Genomic DNA, 17,414 nt, shown 5'->3' with positions numbered 1-17,414 from the left:
ACAGACACTGGTAAAATACGAGTAATATCTCATTCGAAAATGTGGTAAAAACAAAGAAGAAATAAGAATCGATCTTGAGGGTGAAATCTATGAATATTTTCCAGGCCATCAATGTATCACTGATCTAAAGATAAAGAACACGAAATTATTATTGAAAGTTCGGACGGAGATCTGTAAGAAGTTATTCTTGACATGCTGTGCATGTCAGGCTAACGGAAAAAAACGTTAATGAAAAATATCCACTGCCGAGTGAGTTTGCTAACTTAATGTAATCGATGGTAGAGTGACTACATGGATGGTTTTAACTTCGTTCTTTCTAGACTTGTGAATATTTTCGTCTCCTTGTTTGTGTTCTTTCCTGCTGCTGTACAGTTGTTACGAGCGCACCAGGCTTTCTTCGGCGTAATCTCACTCTTCCTTTTATACACATAATTACCAAGTACACCAAATACACTCAGCGCCATCTAGGCATGAGGTGTTGGGAAGTGGGGGTACAGTACAGCCAATAGCCGCCTACGATTGTCAAGCCGTCCCCCCCCCCCCCCCCCTTCCTCGCACATTTTAAAAGGAGCAGCGACTTGTTCGTATCGTTACTTGTCACGAGTGAGGCTGAAGCAGGTTGTGAAGGAGTGCAGCTGCATCTGTAAATTGGTAGACCATGAAACTTGTTTACTTCTTGGCGTTATTCTCTTTATGCATTTCATTAAATGCACACCCTGTGTCGGAACCGACCGAGGTAAGTGCAAAAATTACTGAAATCGGTATTCTATTTTGTATTTACATTACTGGTAAGTATTTAGGAAACAACGTTTAATATGGATAAAAAAGAAAGTAAAAGAGGTAGTTTAAAGGTTGTTGCTCAACAAGTTTTGTATATGCTTTAGTAATTATTTGGTAACGTAAGTTTATCTGGCGTAATGTCAAAACGAAAAACGGAGTTTACACGATGTTTCTAGACCTAGCAAAACACAAAATAATTGTGATTGCCTGGCCATACATACAACTTACATACACAAGCATTATTAGTACTGACTCTTTAAAAGCTGTTCAAAAATGTCTTTACAAAACGAAATTATTAAGTTAAGAATCCATGAAGCATGTCGAACAAGACCATATTCTTCGACTCCTATTGTTTCTAAATTCGTGTAATTTTATTGTTATCAGCCTCCATTTTACTGAACTCTAGCATGCATTGGGATCTTTAACAGATAGCGTTATTTATATTATTCAACCTGTGCCAGCATCAATAGCATATACAACGATTCCAGGTGGTTCAACAAACTGAAATTGTGGCCTCTGCTTCAGGAATCGCCGTTTGCTCGGTATTAGCGTCGTATTGTCTGCGTGAACCAGTTGTGAACCGTGAAATCGTAGAGCGATGTTTTTCATTAGAATCACCCTGTGTGATTTGCATCAACTATCGATTGCGATAGTTTGTAGCTCTTATAGCGCTGATAATATAAGCATACTAAAGACAACAATACGTTGTCCTCTCTGTCTCCTTACAGCTGAATCGGCAGAACACGTTAAATTTTAATTTGTATGTTTAATACATAAAAAATCAAAAACGAAGAAAAAACCCTCTCCTACCAAAAATGAAAACGATCCTCATTATCGTCCTCTGCCTCATTTCCTTTGCTGATGGTGCAGATTTCCCTGGTCTCCCATGTGTATACAGCACATGTACCAACAAGCTTTAGTATTTCCTCAGGGACTAGCACGAAAAACACCTATGGCGGCGTCTCAGTTCATACCTTACACTCAGAATAGCAGAGAGTGTATCCGTATTAAGTCTGCTTCTGATTTTTTTTCACCAAGTTTACCTAGCTAAAAATTAAGTCAACTTCCGTATTGGAGTGTGGTGGTGTTAACACTGAAAGTGTGAATGAGACCTCCGTAAAAAGATTTTCGCCTCCTGTATTACTGCACTGACTAACTTCTTGCCGGAATTCAGAAGTGTATGTCTGATTTAAACATTTTATGTAAATAATGGTTTTCAATTTTGTCAGTCTTTTGCCCAAAACCCATAGCTAACACCAAACAGTAACAGGGTGTTTCACTGTTTCTTTGACGTTTAGCAACGACATGTGGTGGAATACTTCAGAATTACCTAAAAGTTGATTTTAAAAATCCTGACACCGCTTTTTTGTGAAATTCACTCGTGTGTCTCGTAAAGTTTTCTTTGCATACGCAGACACATTGGAGAGTTTTAGTTCATTTTCGCGAGTGTAGCCGAAATATGGGGATGGTTCAGTGTAATTCTCAATGCTGCTCTTAATGGATCAGTTTCAGTAGTGGAATTTAATATTCTGCGCTTATGAATTTAATATTCAGCCGCTTATGGACCAAACTAAGTTGACCAACTATCCAACAACTTGGTGGGACTCGAACTCTCGCATTCAAAGAGTTTATTGGATTTCGTAGTTCATTCACAGTATTGTTAATGTAGCATAGATACACCTTATTGGCTGTATCATTGTACATATTGTACAAAAGATCTGCAGTAAGGCCGGCCGAAGTGGCCGAGCGGTTCTAGGCGCTACAGTCTGGAACCGCGCGACCGCTACGGTCGCAGTTTCGAATCCTGCCTCGTGCATGGATGTGTGTGATTTCATTAGGTTAGTTAGGTTTAAGTAGTTTTAAGTTCTAGGGGACTGATGACCTCTGAAGTTAACCCGTAGTGCTCAGAGCCATTTTTCTGCAGCAAGGCAATGTGCCTTACGTCGGACTAATTCAAAACTTAGTTTTACTTCTGCATACTGTTCTGTCCACAGCTCGTGCTCTAGTGGCTTGCGTTGCTGCCTCTGGATCACGGTGTCCCGGGTTCGATTCCCGGCCGGGTTGGAAATTTTCTCTGCCCGGGGACTGGGTATTTCTGTTGTCCTGATCATTTCATCGTCATCATCGTCATCATTCGTGACAATGGCTAGATTGGACTGTGTAAAAATTGGACTGTGTAAAAACTGGATTGTGTAAAAGTTGGGACTTTCTAAGCGCGCTGATGACCGCACAGTTGAGAGCCCCACAAATCAAACATCATCTGCATACTGTTCTAAAATTTTACTAACAGTGGGTTCAGTGGAACTCCTGAGAGTATTATAATTTTCTGAAATGTTTCATGGATAGGCGTTCACCTTATTCACAATTAATTGTGTTGTATATATGCCTATATTCTTAATCGGCACTGAGAAGAAACGTGAGAACTATTTATGTGATGCACGAATAAGAATTTCATTGTTTGTGGGCAGTGTTTCCTCCGTAGCATGAGAATGTGCTTGCTGTATTGAATGACAGATGCATCACATGAAAACAATAGAAACGTTTACAAATTATTTTTTTCATCTGGACATATAACACATTCTTGAGACCGTATACCACGATGGTGTCGTCTGTTGCGAGCCCCAGGATTTTTTTAGGACCAAGTTTCAAATTCAGCAAAAGCTGTTGTATTCCTAAAAGTATAGACGCAGCATCAAATTTTTCTAGCTCAGCAGTACCCAAAAATGTGGCGTTATTTAGTTCAGTTGTGTGCTATACAGTCGCACCGCAACTGAAGCGTCAGTCGATTCATCTTTAATAAGATTGAATTTCTGTTCGCCTGTATCTCCCACTAATAGATCAGCGAAGTGTGGGGTGAGTTTATTCACAATTATTCCCTTACATTTTGTCCCCGGTAGACCAAGATCGACTGTTTTACTGTCACTCAGTGAAACTGTGTTACCGTACTGTATAATTACGACAGATGCTCATTACTGCGGAATGTGTTGCAGTGTACTACAGGCGCAAACCAAGTCGACATTCGGCGCGTTGGCTGTTGGGACCGACCGCAGAGGAATTTCCCATTTAGTCGCTCTTATCAGCCACCGTGCCAAGTGCCACCTTATTTTCTGCGTTAAGTATGATTCTAATCTTGCCTCAGCCCTTTTGCTACCCGTGATTTTATCATCTCTTTTAAAAGTTTCTTAGTTTGACATTTGCCACTAATACAACATGCATTTTATTTCAAGTGGGCACTCTGGCAAATGGACATTTAGATCCTGAGGGAAGATCAGAGATAAGATTACGTCTCAGGAAATCAACTTTATCTTTGTAGAATGAGATTTTCACTCTGCAGCGGAGTGTGCGCTGATATGAAACTTTCTGGCAGATTATAACTGTGTGCCAGACCGAGACTCGAACTAGGGACCTTTGCCTCTCTCAGGCAAGTGCTCTACCAACTGAGCTGAGGACGGGGCGTGAATCATGCTTGGGTAGATCAGTTGGTAGAGCACTTTCCCGCGAAAGGCAAAGGTCCCAAGTTCGAGTCTCGGTCCGGCATACAGTTTTAACCGTTTAGGAAGTTTCATATCAGCGCACACTCCGCTGCAGAGTGAAAATCTCATTCTGGGAACATCCCCCAGGCTGTGGCTAAGCCATGTCTCCGCAATATCCTTTATCTTTGTATATTGACCACATACGAAAGACATTTTCGATCTTTTTTTGTTTAACAAACTGAACTGATGCTCCTTAGCTCTTTTTGTTCTTGGATCCTAGGTACTAGAAGGATGTATCATACCTGTAGCTTGTACTTCACATTAAAGAATAGTGGAATTTAAACCATTTTCCCATTATTTTGGGAGCATAGAACGAAGCCCTTCGTTCCTGTACAAATGGACAATATTTTGTTGAACTCTTGGCCTGTAAATTAATTGGAAGTAATTAGTTCGGTGACACAACAATCGCACGCTACAAGCAGGCTACCGTGTTCTCATTTCAGTATTTATAACTAAGGAAGTTCGACTGCGATAATTTTTACGATGCAAAACTAACTTTTTGGATGAATGGTTAACAACAGGATAACATGTCACTAAGCTCGCTGATTTTCACCGACAACTGCAGCGTCTGAAACTAAAATCATTTCATGCCATAAGAGAAGTTTAAAGTATGCCTATACTGTATTACACATTTTTATGATTCCATGTTTCTTTTCATTTTGGCGATGTGATATATCCTTCCTCTCTACAACATTTTACTCTCAAGAATAAATTTAAAATGCTTATCCATACTGGAAGAAAGAGGGCACATTACAAACAGAGGCAGAAATGAGTTTTTTAGAACTTAAATGATGTTTTAAATCGTAAAGTCCAACATATTCTCCCACCCCTTTTTTTAGTTTTATATACAGGGTGCCCCAAAATAATGTATACACTCTTTGAAACTAAACATCTCTTCAATGAAAGGGATTAGAAATACAATTTAGTGGTTTTGGAGAAATCGAGATTTTGTCTATGGAGTGAGTGACTGATTATTTTGTAAAAAAAATAAACAAAAAATTTTACAATTTTAGTGGTGTTAGGTGCCTCATGGTCCGACTTAAGATGGTAAATGTTCAAACTGCTGTCCGTCCATCGCAATACACCATCGACAACGAGTTACGACTGAGCGACATGCCAACTTTATTGTTTCTAACGGAATAGCATCAAAGGCTTGCTCAATTTGCTCTCTAAGACCAGTATCCCACAGAAAAAAGTCTAGAGGAGTTAAATCTGGATATCGAGCGGGATACTCCACACACTCTCTTCGTCCTATACGTCTGGCAGGAAATATAGATTGAGAAATACCCTCACATCCAGGTGAAAGTGAGGTGGCGCCCCATCCTGTTGAAAGTAATAATCTTCATTTCCAAAACACAAGGCTACGACCAGGTGTTATCATTTCCAAGTAAGAGTCGCCCGTGACAGTGTTGTCAAAGAAGTACGGCCCGATTAACTCTCTAGAAGACAGACCACACCAGACTGTTGCTCCTGGTAGATTAACATACCATTGCTCGGTTACGTATTGATTCTTCCTGGCCCAGTACACGCAATTATGGTGGTTAATTGTTCCATCAGGTTTAAACGTCGCTTCATCTGACCAAGAATTCGATCTTGGAAACATTGCTCTTCTTCACATCTGTTAATGAACCACTCACAAAATTCTCTTCACCTATCAGGATCAGCCTCGTTAAGAGCATGGAGAAGTCTTGGAATGTAAGGCTTAAAATTCTGAGACCGCAAAATTCTATGAACACTGCTTCTGCAGATCCCAGTCTCACGAGAGCATTGCCTCACAGATTTCTTCGGGGATCGTGTGTATGTCTGGATTACTGCATCAACGCTCTCATTTCTGTTGAACTTCTCTTTCGTCCGCTATGTCCCTCCTTCATATCGTGCACCGTTCCTTCGACTTCAAACTTATCTCTGATTGTTATAATTGTTACTCTTGTTGGTGGTGGTGTTCCAAATTCAACTCTCCAACGTCGCGGCATACCTCACCCACATTCTCTGTTTTCTAGTAACACTTTAGCACCCGTTTCCGTTGTTCAACAGATAACGCCATGTTTTTGCTGACAATCCTGAAACAAAAGAAAGCATTTTTATGTTTTCACCGCTTTCTCAATTATTACCCATAAAAATTGTATTTCTGTCTCCTTTAATTAGAGAGATATTCTGTTTCAAAGAGTGTATACATTATTTTGGGACACCCCACACTATATTCGTCTGACACTCACTGCTCACATATGTTAAAAACAAGAAACTCTGCAAATCACAGTTGTAACTTTATTGTGTTTCCAGAAAAGTGCTGCTATATTACTGGAAGCTCTTAGATATATAGCTGATATCTCTGGCGTTCAGCTTTCTACAGGCAGGAACACGAAGTTAGCTGCCAAATAATACAGGAGATAGGACTGCGTATATTATGAGGTCATTGCATTGGCATGGGCGTGCAGGGATATCCAGCATTAACACACAACCCATGCTTGCTATCTGTTGTCACGGAGGAAAAGGAATGTTAAAAAAGTACAAATAAAATGTAGAGCTGGTTTATTTTTGCTTTCTTATTGTGAAAATTGTCGAATAATACAAATGGTTAGATAATGTCTCCAAAATGACCAGGAATGCCAGCAGTAGCTTGTCTCAAAAGCAGTGGCTAGTTGCCTCTTCAAAAAGGCTAGAGCTAACCATAAAATGGCTAACTTGCAGGATTGTGACAGAAGGTCAAGCCACTTTCGAGTTAAAAAAATGTTGCAGACTTTAAAAATCAACGGTGCTGTGGAGCAACAGCAGCTTTAGTGCCGTTGTTGGAGCTCATGATTTAGTTTTTCTGTGCAATAATGCAGGAGGCGAAAATCTTTTTATGGAGGTCTCATTAACACTTTCAGTGTTAACACCACCACACTCCAATACGGAAGCTGAGAGAACTTTAGCTAGGTAAACTTGGTGAAAAAAAATCAGAAACAGACTTTGTTAGCATTAACTTGTATCGTTAGAGACGTACGTTGTTGTTGAGTACCGGTATTTGTCCAATTTTAAAATCAGTTCAATTCCAATTACAGCGGAATTTAGGCGAACTGCTGTTTAGGTGTGGTAGATGGTCATAAAAAGTCAAGGTATGCAATATACATTCCCGTTTGTTGGCAGCACACAGACATTTGCTTTCTGATCGCTGTCGAGAGAGGGAGGGTAGTGGCTAGTACACTGGACTCGGCCGGCCGCGGTGGCCGAGCTGTTCTAAGCGCTTCAGTCCGAAACCGCGTGACTGCTACGGTCGCAGGCTCGAATCCTGCCTCGGGCATGGATGTGTGTGATGTCCTTAGGTTAGTTAGGTTTGAGTGGTTCTAAGTTCTAGGGGACTGATGACCTCAGATGTTAAGTCCCATAGTGCTCAGAGCCATTTGAACTGGACTCGCGACTGGGAGCACAGCAGTTCAAAATCCCGTCTGGGGACCCAGATTTAGCTTCCGGGATGGGAAAGGGAATTTCCTACCCAGTTCGTGCTTGTGATATATTTCTAATTACCTCGTTGTCGACGGACATTAAACTCTGTAACAGAGGTAACCACTTACGTTACCTTTGGGAGCCGCGAACTTACGGTGCTGTTTCGAAGCGAGTCGCATATTTTAGGGACTAATAATTAACGACAGTGAAGAAACACTGTTTTAAAGATAACTTTATTGAACTGTTTAATTACACAACATGAAATTGAAAGTTTCATCTGTTAAGTGCTTTCTCGAGTGTTTACTTTTGCTGTGATATATCTAACGATTGGTGAACAAGTTCACTTAACTGTTCATCAGATAGAACACGTCGATGTTTAGATTTGATAAACGTGAGTGCTGAGTTCAGTAATTCACACATGTAAGTGGAACCAAAAATAGAGATCAATCTCTTGTCACACTCTCTTGTTAGTGGTCTTTTTTTTTTTTGGTGGAACCTTCTTCCAAAATTCAGCAGTTGAACGACCACTACGTGTCAGACCATTCGTCCTCTTGAACTTCCAGTAGCGCCAACTGTACAGCTTGCTGAATACTTAATAATTGGCGGTGAAACGGGACAGCCACCTTCCACAACATCAACAAGGACAGGTTTTTCCGAAACTGGAGGTGAAGCTTTAAGCGCCCTCACACCACTGAACTTGACATTTCTTTCTTCAGCAAGGGCAGCGTTCTACTTACATATTTTTAAGTCTCAAGGTCCTTCCGAAAGAGTCTTAATTTGTTACGAAAACTGAACACAGACTGCACTAAATCAGAAATAAGTTTATCACTTTCTTATAATGATGTGTTTAATGTTTGCAAATGCTGAACGACATCAGTAAGAAAGGCCATTGCAGCCAGTGTGGCTCATCAAACTGAGGGAAAGATTTCCCATTTTATAGCAGAAATTCCTTGATTGAATTCCGTGACTCGATCCAGTAACTGCTAATGGCCATCTCACTAACGCAATACGGAGACACATCATCAAGAAGGTCGTCATTGTTGTATTCTTCAATTAGCTCACAATTTTTAGCGGCACCTACATAACATGTAGAAAAGCCTTGGTTTTTATCTGTCATAGACGGTGCATCATCGGTCGCGATAATGACAATATTCCCAGCAGACACTTCACTTAAAACACCATCCAGAGCCCCCTTAATGACACAACCTCAAGCAGTATCCTTCGATGTAGCAAGCTCTAAAGAGCTCTTCCACAACCTCCATTTCATTTGATACAAATACTGTATGTTGCGGTTTATTTTGGATATCTGTACTCGTCCAAAGCCAGACTCATTGCTAGGAAGTCACTTATATTTTTTTGCCAGTTACTTACAATATCATCACTAGTAGCAGAAACTCGTCTCTGTATTGTACGTCTAGAAGCGGGTATTTGGTCAACCAGTTTTTATAGTTTCTTACTTTTGGGGTCTAAAACAGAAACAATTCGCGCAGAATTGATTTCTGGAAACTCCAGATCTGTGTAAGGTTCCTTTGATTTTGCAATGTTTAAAGCCAAGACGAAGCCGGCTTCGCTTGTTAAATCTGTTTCCCTGGTAACCATGGTCACGATCTTGCTCTGCCACTGAAATATTTCCTTTAATGATAATTAAGCTTTCCTTAACTGAGAGGAAACTCCTTCCTGGAACCACTGTGGTTACTTTCACGATGGCTCTTGAGATTACTGACCTTGAACTGTGACAGTGTTATTTGGCATAAAAGGTGCATTGTTTTACCATTCTTCTATACAAAAAGAAATTTCTCCTTCCACTCTTTATTAAACAGTCTGTTTTCTTCTTCGCATTTACTCTCCTTAGATAACATTGCAACTGTTAGAATACCGGCAGTAACCACAAGTTTAATTAAACAATATCACTGCACAGAGAATAGTAATCACGTTATTATACGAGAATGAGTTAATTATCATCCGCAATTTAGTTATATTTTTGTTTATTTTGGTAGTACTGTCGTTTTACGTTGATGACCTTCGACCATAGATATTGGTAGACTGGTCATGACGTATATTTCGTGGCACCAACATCTCTACTGCTATACCACGTGACTATTGGCAAAACAATGGTGGTATCCTGTTGTGCTTATGGTTGTACCGAGCGTTTTGTGAAGGGAAGTAACATTAAATTTCACGTGTAAGTATTATTAGTTTAATTTAGCGGCATTTCTTGAATACTGATAAGCTATTGTGCGTATCATATCCTTACCCAGAACGCCACAGTTACGTAAATTGGCGGTTTGAAGTGCTGTGTGTGTTTCCAGGCGCACATTGCAATCGTATATATTTCTTGAAATGGTAAGCTACAAAGCTGCTTTTTCTCTTTCGTATAGGTTTCCAAAGGATGAAGGGCGCAGGCAGATGTGGATACAGGCAGTGAAACGAAAAGATTTCAAGCCTACTGCGCACACACGCATCTGTTCGAAGCACTTTGAAGAATATATATATATATATATATATATATATATATATATATATATATATATATATATAGTATGTGTGTGTGTGCGAGAGAGAGAGATTTATTACCAATAACCCTTCCCACTCCAAAAGCAATGGCAATGTGCATTGCTACTACATAAGAAGAAAGGATGATTTTTACTATCCTGGATTAAATCTGACTTTGGTACAAAAAGGGGTGAATTATGCTGGTATTATTTTAAAGAACAATTTGCAAAAACAAGTTAGGGGTTTGATTTCTCATCAGGGTTTAGTTTTATTTTGTACTTCCCAGTTACAAAACATACGAACATCAGAAACAGATACTGAATACCATTTGCAAAAAGGTAGTTGTATGGCCTATGTTAGTTTCCAGATAATGAGCTGTAATGTTTGGGATAAATAATATGCTGCTACAAAAATCTTTGGTCATTTACCAAAAAGCATTAAAAGCCTGACAGATAGCCAACCAGCATTTAAAATCAAACTAAAATAATCTATGAATGACAGCTCCTACTCAGTAGACGATTTTTTTAGGTATAAATAAGTGATTGGAAGAATTATCATGTAATGATACGTCTACCTTTCATTAAACTGACACATCATTGCGAAGTATCGTATCCATGATCTGTGGAACAAGTATTCATGTAAGTAGGTACTGATTTTGTAGATATCTTGTTTGATACATCTACGAAACAAACTGTTTAAACCAAAAAAGAGCTTTCAAATGAAACTGCTTTACGTTTTGTGGGTGAACGACACAATTGAGTTCGTTACATTCGATGTGAACACGTGTGTTTACGTTACAGGTTTCGTTGTTTATGCCGATTTATGAAGTCTATAACACTTTCTACAACCACGGCACTAAAACACACACACGCAATATTTACATTTTATGCAGTGCATAACGCGTATTGTTAGTAGAGAATGCATCTCATAATTGGTAACACTGAAATATTCGCGGCGAATATATTGCCGAACATCGAAAGTGTTTCAACAGTTCACAAAGTTCATTGTGAAGTAATGGCTGTAAAACTAAATTTGTACAGTGGTTACGCAATAATTTATCACTTCTAGCTGTGCTTACATAAGCTACATTTAATGTGGTGAAGTTAGCAGGAAATCCACTGAGAAATACTGGAAGTGAAATCAGGAATCAGAATGCTGCCTTGAACTCCCGCCGACGTTCTGCCAACAGTCACGTGATTCTATGTTGCAGCCACGGCAGATGTATAGCCGCTGCACTGCTTGCCCAGTCTATTAGTATCTATGGTCGAAGTTGATGACGCATGCTTTGTTTATTTGTTGTTATATCTTTGCAATTTTCAAGCTGCTAGGTTAGTTTCGTTATCTGTGCCGTGCTGTTAATCATGGCTGCTCTGCTGTCTGCACCAAAAAAGAGCAATGTTCAGTGATCGTTTTTCGCGGTCGGAAGGCGTATTGGGGCCGAAATTCATCAAATGAAGAAACCATTGAGCGTTCACGTGAAATGATTCTCTTAACAGACGATTAACTATTGACGAAGTGGCACATCGTCTGCAAATTAGTCACGGTTCTGCCTACGAAATCATCCACAACAGACTTGGGTTTCATAAACTTTGTGCAAAATGGGTCCCAAAACTACTCACACAGTTGCATAAACAAACGTGCTTGGACATCTACAAAAAACATTTGGATCGCTATGGTAACAACTTCTTAGACAGGATCATTACTGGTGACGAAACATGGATCCATCATTACGAGCCGGAGATTAAACGGCAGAGTATGGAATGGAAATATCCAAATTCGCCATGCAAGAAAAAGTTCAAGACCCAACCGTCTGCAGGAAGACTGATGCTTACGGTTTTTTGGGACGCAAGAGGTCCAGTACTGGAACATTATGGTGAAAGAGGCAGAACAATAAACAGTGTACGTTACAGTGAGATGCTTACTGCCAGGCTAAAGCCTGCAATTCGAAGCAAACGCCGAGGAATGCTGTCATAAGGTGTTGTGTTGTTGCACGACAATGCCCAACAGCATACTGCTGTCCACACTGCTGAAAAGCTCCAGAAACTCAAATTTGAAGTACTGGACCATCCTCCATATAGTCCCGATCTTGCCACTTCTATCGTTTGTTTGGTCCACTCAAACAGGCATTAAGGGGCCGTCGATTTGCCTCAGACGGAGCAGTGAAAGAAGCGGTGCATTCCTGGCTCGCAGCTCAACTGAGAACCTTCTTTTATAAGGGCATCAGGAAGCTTGTGCAACGATAGACCAAGACTGTCGAAAAATGATGTTCGTGTAAGTTTCCTATTTGATTATAATAAAATTTTAAAAGTACTTTGCGGATAGTAATTGACTTACCCTCGTAGATACGAATGTCCCTGGAGCAACCCAATCCGTACTGCTACATGGCCAGCGCTGCGCTGTATAGCATCGGCGACCTGACAAGAATGTTGCACAATTCGAGCAAGGCGTTCATTTTGCATTAAAAGACGCGTCCACACTAGCTGTGCTGCGCTGCACAAAACCGACAAAAGATGTTAGGCGCAGCGCTTCGTGTCAGGTGTGCGGCAAACTGCGGCGCTCTACGCAATGAATATTGCCGGGTCCACACATGCGTCTAACGTGGCACCACGGCTTGTGGCTTGCTGTACTGGCATCGTGAGTTGCCGTTCACGGTAGAATGCCACAAATTCTATGTAGTCGCACAGCTTTCAATATGGCGTCATCTGAAATCATATGGGCGGGTATGAAAGTTATACTGTAGGTTACAGCCTTAGAGCTATTACAAGACTTAAATACAAGAAAGACGAAACCCAAATGTTGGATCCGAAAATAGATTATGCACAGGAATACATCAAGTGGAAACAAACACATTTATAAAAGAAGTAACATTTAGAGACGAAAATCTGACTGCAATGGGAAAATACCCAACAGTTGGAATGTAAATATCATCTGCAGACATGCCACTCTTCCAAAATTTTAGAATCTTATTGTATTCATTGATACAGGCATTTCGAATAATTAATTTTTAGTTTAACAGCTGCGACGTCACACATTGGAGCTATTTCCTGCATATCATCCACAATTTATACAGTGCTTAGTCTCACAAATTACGAAGGTTATTCGACTCGCTTTTGTGGTTACATATATTAAGTTGATTTATTTATTCCTTCATGGGATATGTCATTGGTTTACACACACACACACACACACACACACACACACACACACACACACACACACACACATACGAAGGTTATTCGACTCGCTTTTGTGGTTACATATATTAAGTTGATTTATTTATTCCTTCATGGGATATGTCATTGGTTTACACACACACACACACACACACACACACACACACACACTGCTGCAGAAAATCAAATATAGGTTGCTGTTCTTGTACCGTAGTTCTAGAAGCTGCGAAATTGTATCTACCGACCATTGTTTTCACACACTGAAATCAGATGAGTACAGCTACTGCATGATAACTGCGACAGAGTGCTAATGTTTCGCAATACTGCCGCCAGGGAGCAGTGGTGGTAGGAAAGTGGTGCTACCTGAACTTTCTGTGGCGTGACAAAACTTGCGTCTCTTAAGTTGCGCCACTGACAATCGGGAGTTCACACATGCAACTGCAGTATGCCACTAGCTGTGGTGACACTTTTGTTGCTTATGTGAACCCGGCTTAAGTTCCGCAGTGTGTCGGCACATCAAAGGAAATGGTTAGTTCCTGCGCGGCTCTGCTCGGCCAGCGTTTCCCGTTTTAGATCTTTAATCATGCGTGCGTACTGGAACACGGCTGCGTATCACATCGAATGCTTTGCTCCATTGTGCGCTGCTCTTCTTCATGCGTTTACGTTTGGGTCGATGCTGCACAGCGTGTGGCGTTCAGTGTGGACGCTGCCTACGACAGCCCCCATGTTAAAAGCTATTACAAACATAGAAATGTGGACCTGAAGAGCAGTAGTTTAAACCTCAATCCGCATTTTTTGAACACCAAATAATTTTCTTTTTTGTATTTGAAATTCTTCAAGGATGCCAGGAAAAAGATTTTAAAAATACTGCATTCTTAATTCCAGTAAAATTTTTTTTTACACTTTGCGTTTATGCAAAACTGTGTGAAATTCGCGTGATTAATAAGCATTTGTGTGGTATAAAAAAGTAGTTTTAAACTCCAAATGAACAACAGTTACGATATAATTAACGGTATTATCGAAAATATAATGATGGGACATGTCTTCAAATACTGTGGAATCCAATAAAGCAATTTTTGTCATTATTTACACATTTCGAGGCGAATAACAACGTTTCCAGATACTCCAATATCTGGTTCATTCTCTAATCTGAATTTGGAATTATTTTCTTGCCCGTTGTAGGTTTCAGTGTTGTGTGCAAACCCCTTTTCTCCACATAAAATAAGAAGTTTATAAGTTTATACTCCCACTATGTGGATTGTCTTTCATATATGGTACACGTTTATGTGATGCTTTGCTTTGGTTGAACATACTTGTTCGTCAATTGAAAAACGCTCGCTCATTGCAACTGAAAGACATGGTTTACTTAACTGATCAAATATAGGTCTAATTTTGTACAAGTTGTCATGAACTCGAATCTCAGGGTATGCTCGTTTCATACTGTCAAATGCAACGTGATCATCAGACTTTCAGGTATCTCTGAACGTTGTTGTACTAGCTCAACATCAGTAAAATCATTCCAAAGATCACAAACAGTGATAGGAGGAGCCAAAGAGCTAATAACACATGTGCCAATAAATCTATGAGTGTCATAAACATTGCAATTAAATGTTTTGTTCGCTTTTTTCTGTATGCTGTAAAGGTTAGTTTCATCTGCAACTCCTGCCATTAATTCGCCAGTAAAAGTATTTATAAAGACTGATATGGCACAGACATCTCCAGCATTGATTGGGGCAGAGCGAAATTTCCCTTATACCTAAAGAGGCCGTTTACAAATGGAGCACTTTGTTCTTTCCCAATGATTTGTTTTTTCTGTATCTTTTGGTTGGGGGGAGTGCGGTGTTCCCTTTGTATCTAAAATTTCATTTACAAATGAAGCACTTTTTTCCCGATTATTTGATTTTACTGCATCTTCGGGTGGTTTTCAGAAGCTTGTAGTGCCGGTATATCAGCAATAAACGCATTACTGTCATCCTCCAAAAAGTTGTTTGAATGATTATGTGTAGACCTACTAGTCTCAGCAAGCCATCACTATATGAAGAATCCAGGTCATTTACAGTTATACCAGAATCTTCATCCGAATCGTGAAAATCTAACCCAACTTCTCTGTCAGACGACTTCTGAGATGAATTCTTCATAAATCATTACTGTACGTCGTCCATTTTCAAAATACGACAATGACTCCACTACAGCACTCAATAAGCACGAGAAACTAGAAGAAATCAGAATAAAGGAAACACCATTTTGATATCATTCAAGTGTGAATGGGAGCATATTTACAAACTATTACACGTATGTTAACAAAATTTATTCATATAGTACATACGGTATGTGTTTATTAACAGAAATACAAGCTAAACTGAGCAGCATACTCCCCACAGGTTAGAGAAGCACTATATATTTTTTGGGTCACATGTTCTTGCTTACAACGCCAGCAGTCACAATCGAAAGAGAACAATGTGTATCAGACTGAGAACGCTACACACAACATTCATTGTCACATCAGGAGCTTAGTGGCACATTCTAGTGGCAAATTCTTTTCCATTACCTTTATAAAACAACTTTGCCCCTTTGCAAGGCAGTTTTGAGTGTTAGATTTCAAGGACTATGATGAAAAGAGAGTTGAAACTTTGCTTTGCACATCTGGAAAGCAACGCAGTGAAGGGTTAACTTTTAAGACATTGACTACTGAGAGACCGTCAGTGGACACAGCAGAGGTTCACACCTGACACCATGCGTCTGCCAGCAACCACATGAACCACTCTGTGAAGTACAGTGTACTGTTTCTTTGCATGCAGATTAAGTTGAAAAAAAAAGTACTGTACCTGATTTCCTGTGTGCTGGCATCAAAACAGCCAGGAAATAACAAATTAATGTACTACATACATACTGCAATAAACATAGTGGAGCACAGGGCTGGCGTCGGCTTGGGCCCGTAGGTTGGGGAGGGGGGGGGGGGGGGGGGCATGGCGTCAGACTAGAACCTCTCCTGTGCCTGTTGGCAGTCTCAACTTGTTACTCTGTGAATGTAACACGACCATTTTTCGAATAACAAATTGGGGAAGTCTGGTAAATATGGAATATGATGTATTCGATTAAAGATTCTTACTTCTTTCGATGTCCCCCACGGAACTCAGGATTTAGCCTCATCATTCGTTCTTTTTTCTCTCAGGTTCCTCCTCCAGGAGGTCTCGAAGACGCGGATGTAAATGACGAAGCCGTCAAGAATGCTGCAGCTTTTGCAGTAGGTGAAATAGATAAGCAACAAGATTCGGAGCACAAGCTAGTGTTGGTTGAGATTATTAGTGCTCAGACACAGGTAAGAATATTTAATATTAGTAATATTTATTACTATTAAGAAACAGCTACAGGCTGTGTAAGGTCTGTGCTCCACTTTCAATAAAAGTTTGCCCGTCTATTCTGAGAAAGCATTAAAAGAAAACAATTATTTTCAAAAATTTAATCTGTCTGCATGTGATCTCATTCTATGATGGGGTTACGCATCCTTTCAGCTTTTATTTTTGCTACAATCTCAGGATCTTTATATAGGTCATATCTTGTAAAATTTCACTGTTTGTATAAGTGATTTATAAGTACATGTGTTGGTTTTCATTGAGAGATTTCAGCTCTTCAAGAAACAGATTTTGTGTCTCTTTGTCAGACAGCTGACAGCGGTGCTTTTTGTTTTCATGCATACAAGCATTGGGTTTTTAAACATCATATTTTCTGGAAATTGTTGATGGGGAGGTCACTTTAAATCAGGTACACACAACTTGATTCAGTAAACATAAATTCTTTGTTTTACGCAATATGAGAAAGAATAGAAAGGCAAAATTTTATTTTTGATATTCCTGGTAGGCTTCAAGAAATGGTTGTGGGTGAGTGACATGTGATCAACATAAGATGACCGACGAATCTGTTCAGTGTCGGTTGGCAACATACATCATCACAAGGAGGCCCCAAGAGGAGTTTGGGAATATGGCCAGGTATGAGTGCTTTGGGTAAGACTGGT

The 17,414-nt window shown here is 40.0% G+C and overlaps 1 protein-coding gene across 1 annotated transcript in view; it reads left to right on the top strand.

Moving 5' to 3' along the window:
- The first annotated feature begins 598 nt into the window (after positions 1 to 598).
- LOC124613223 (cystatin-SA-like) overlaps positions 599 to 17,414 on the top strand; it is a 36,485-nt gene continuing 19,669 nt past the window's right edge. Inside the window, exons 1-2 of the mRNA XM_047141895.1 lie at positions 599 to 736; positions 16,575 to 16,721. Coding sequence (XP_046997851.1) covers positions 659 to 736; positions 16,575 to 16,721 — 225 coding nt within the window. The 5' untranslated portion in view covers positions 599 to 658. The remainder of the gene's footprint in view (positions 737 to 16,574; positions 16,722 to 17,414) is intronic.

The sequence above is a fragment of the Schistocerca americana genome, chromosome 4, assembly GCF_021461395.2.
Source record: "Schistocerca americana isolate TAMUIC-IGC-003095 chromosome 4, iqSchAmer2.1, whole genome shotgun sequence".
In the NCBI taxonomy this organism is placed as follows: domain Eukaryota; kingdom Metazoa; phylum Arthropoda; class Insecta; order Orthoptera; family Acrididae; genus Schistocerca; species Schistocerca americana.
Note: the sequence above shows the minus strand (reverse complement) of the source record. Positions and strands in the feature narration are given on the sequence as shown.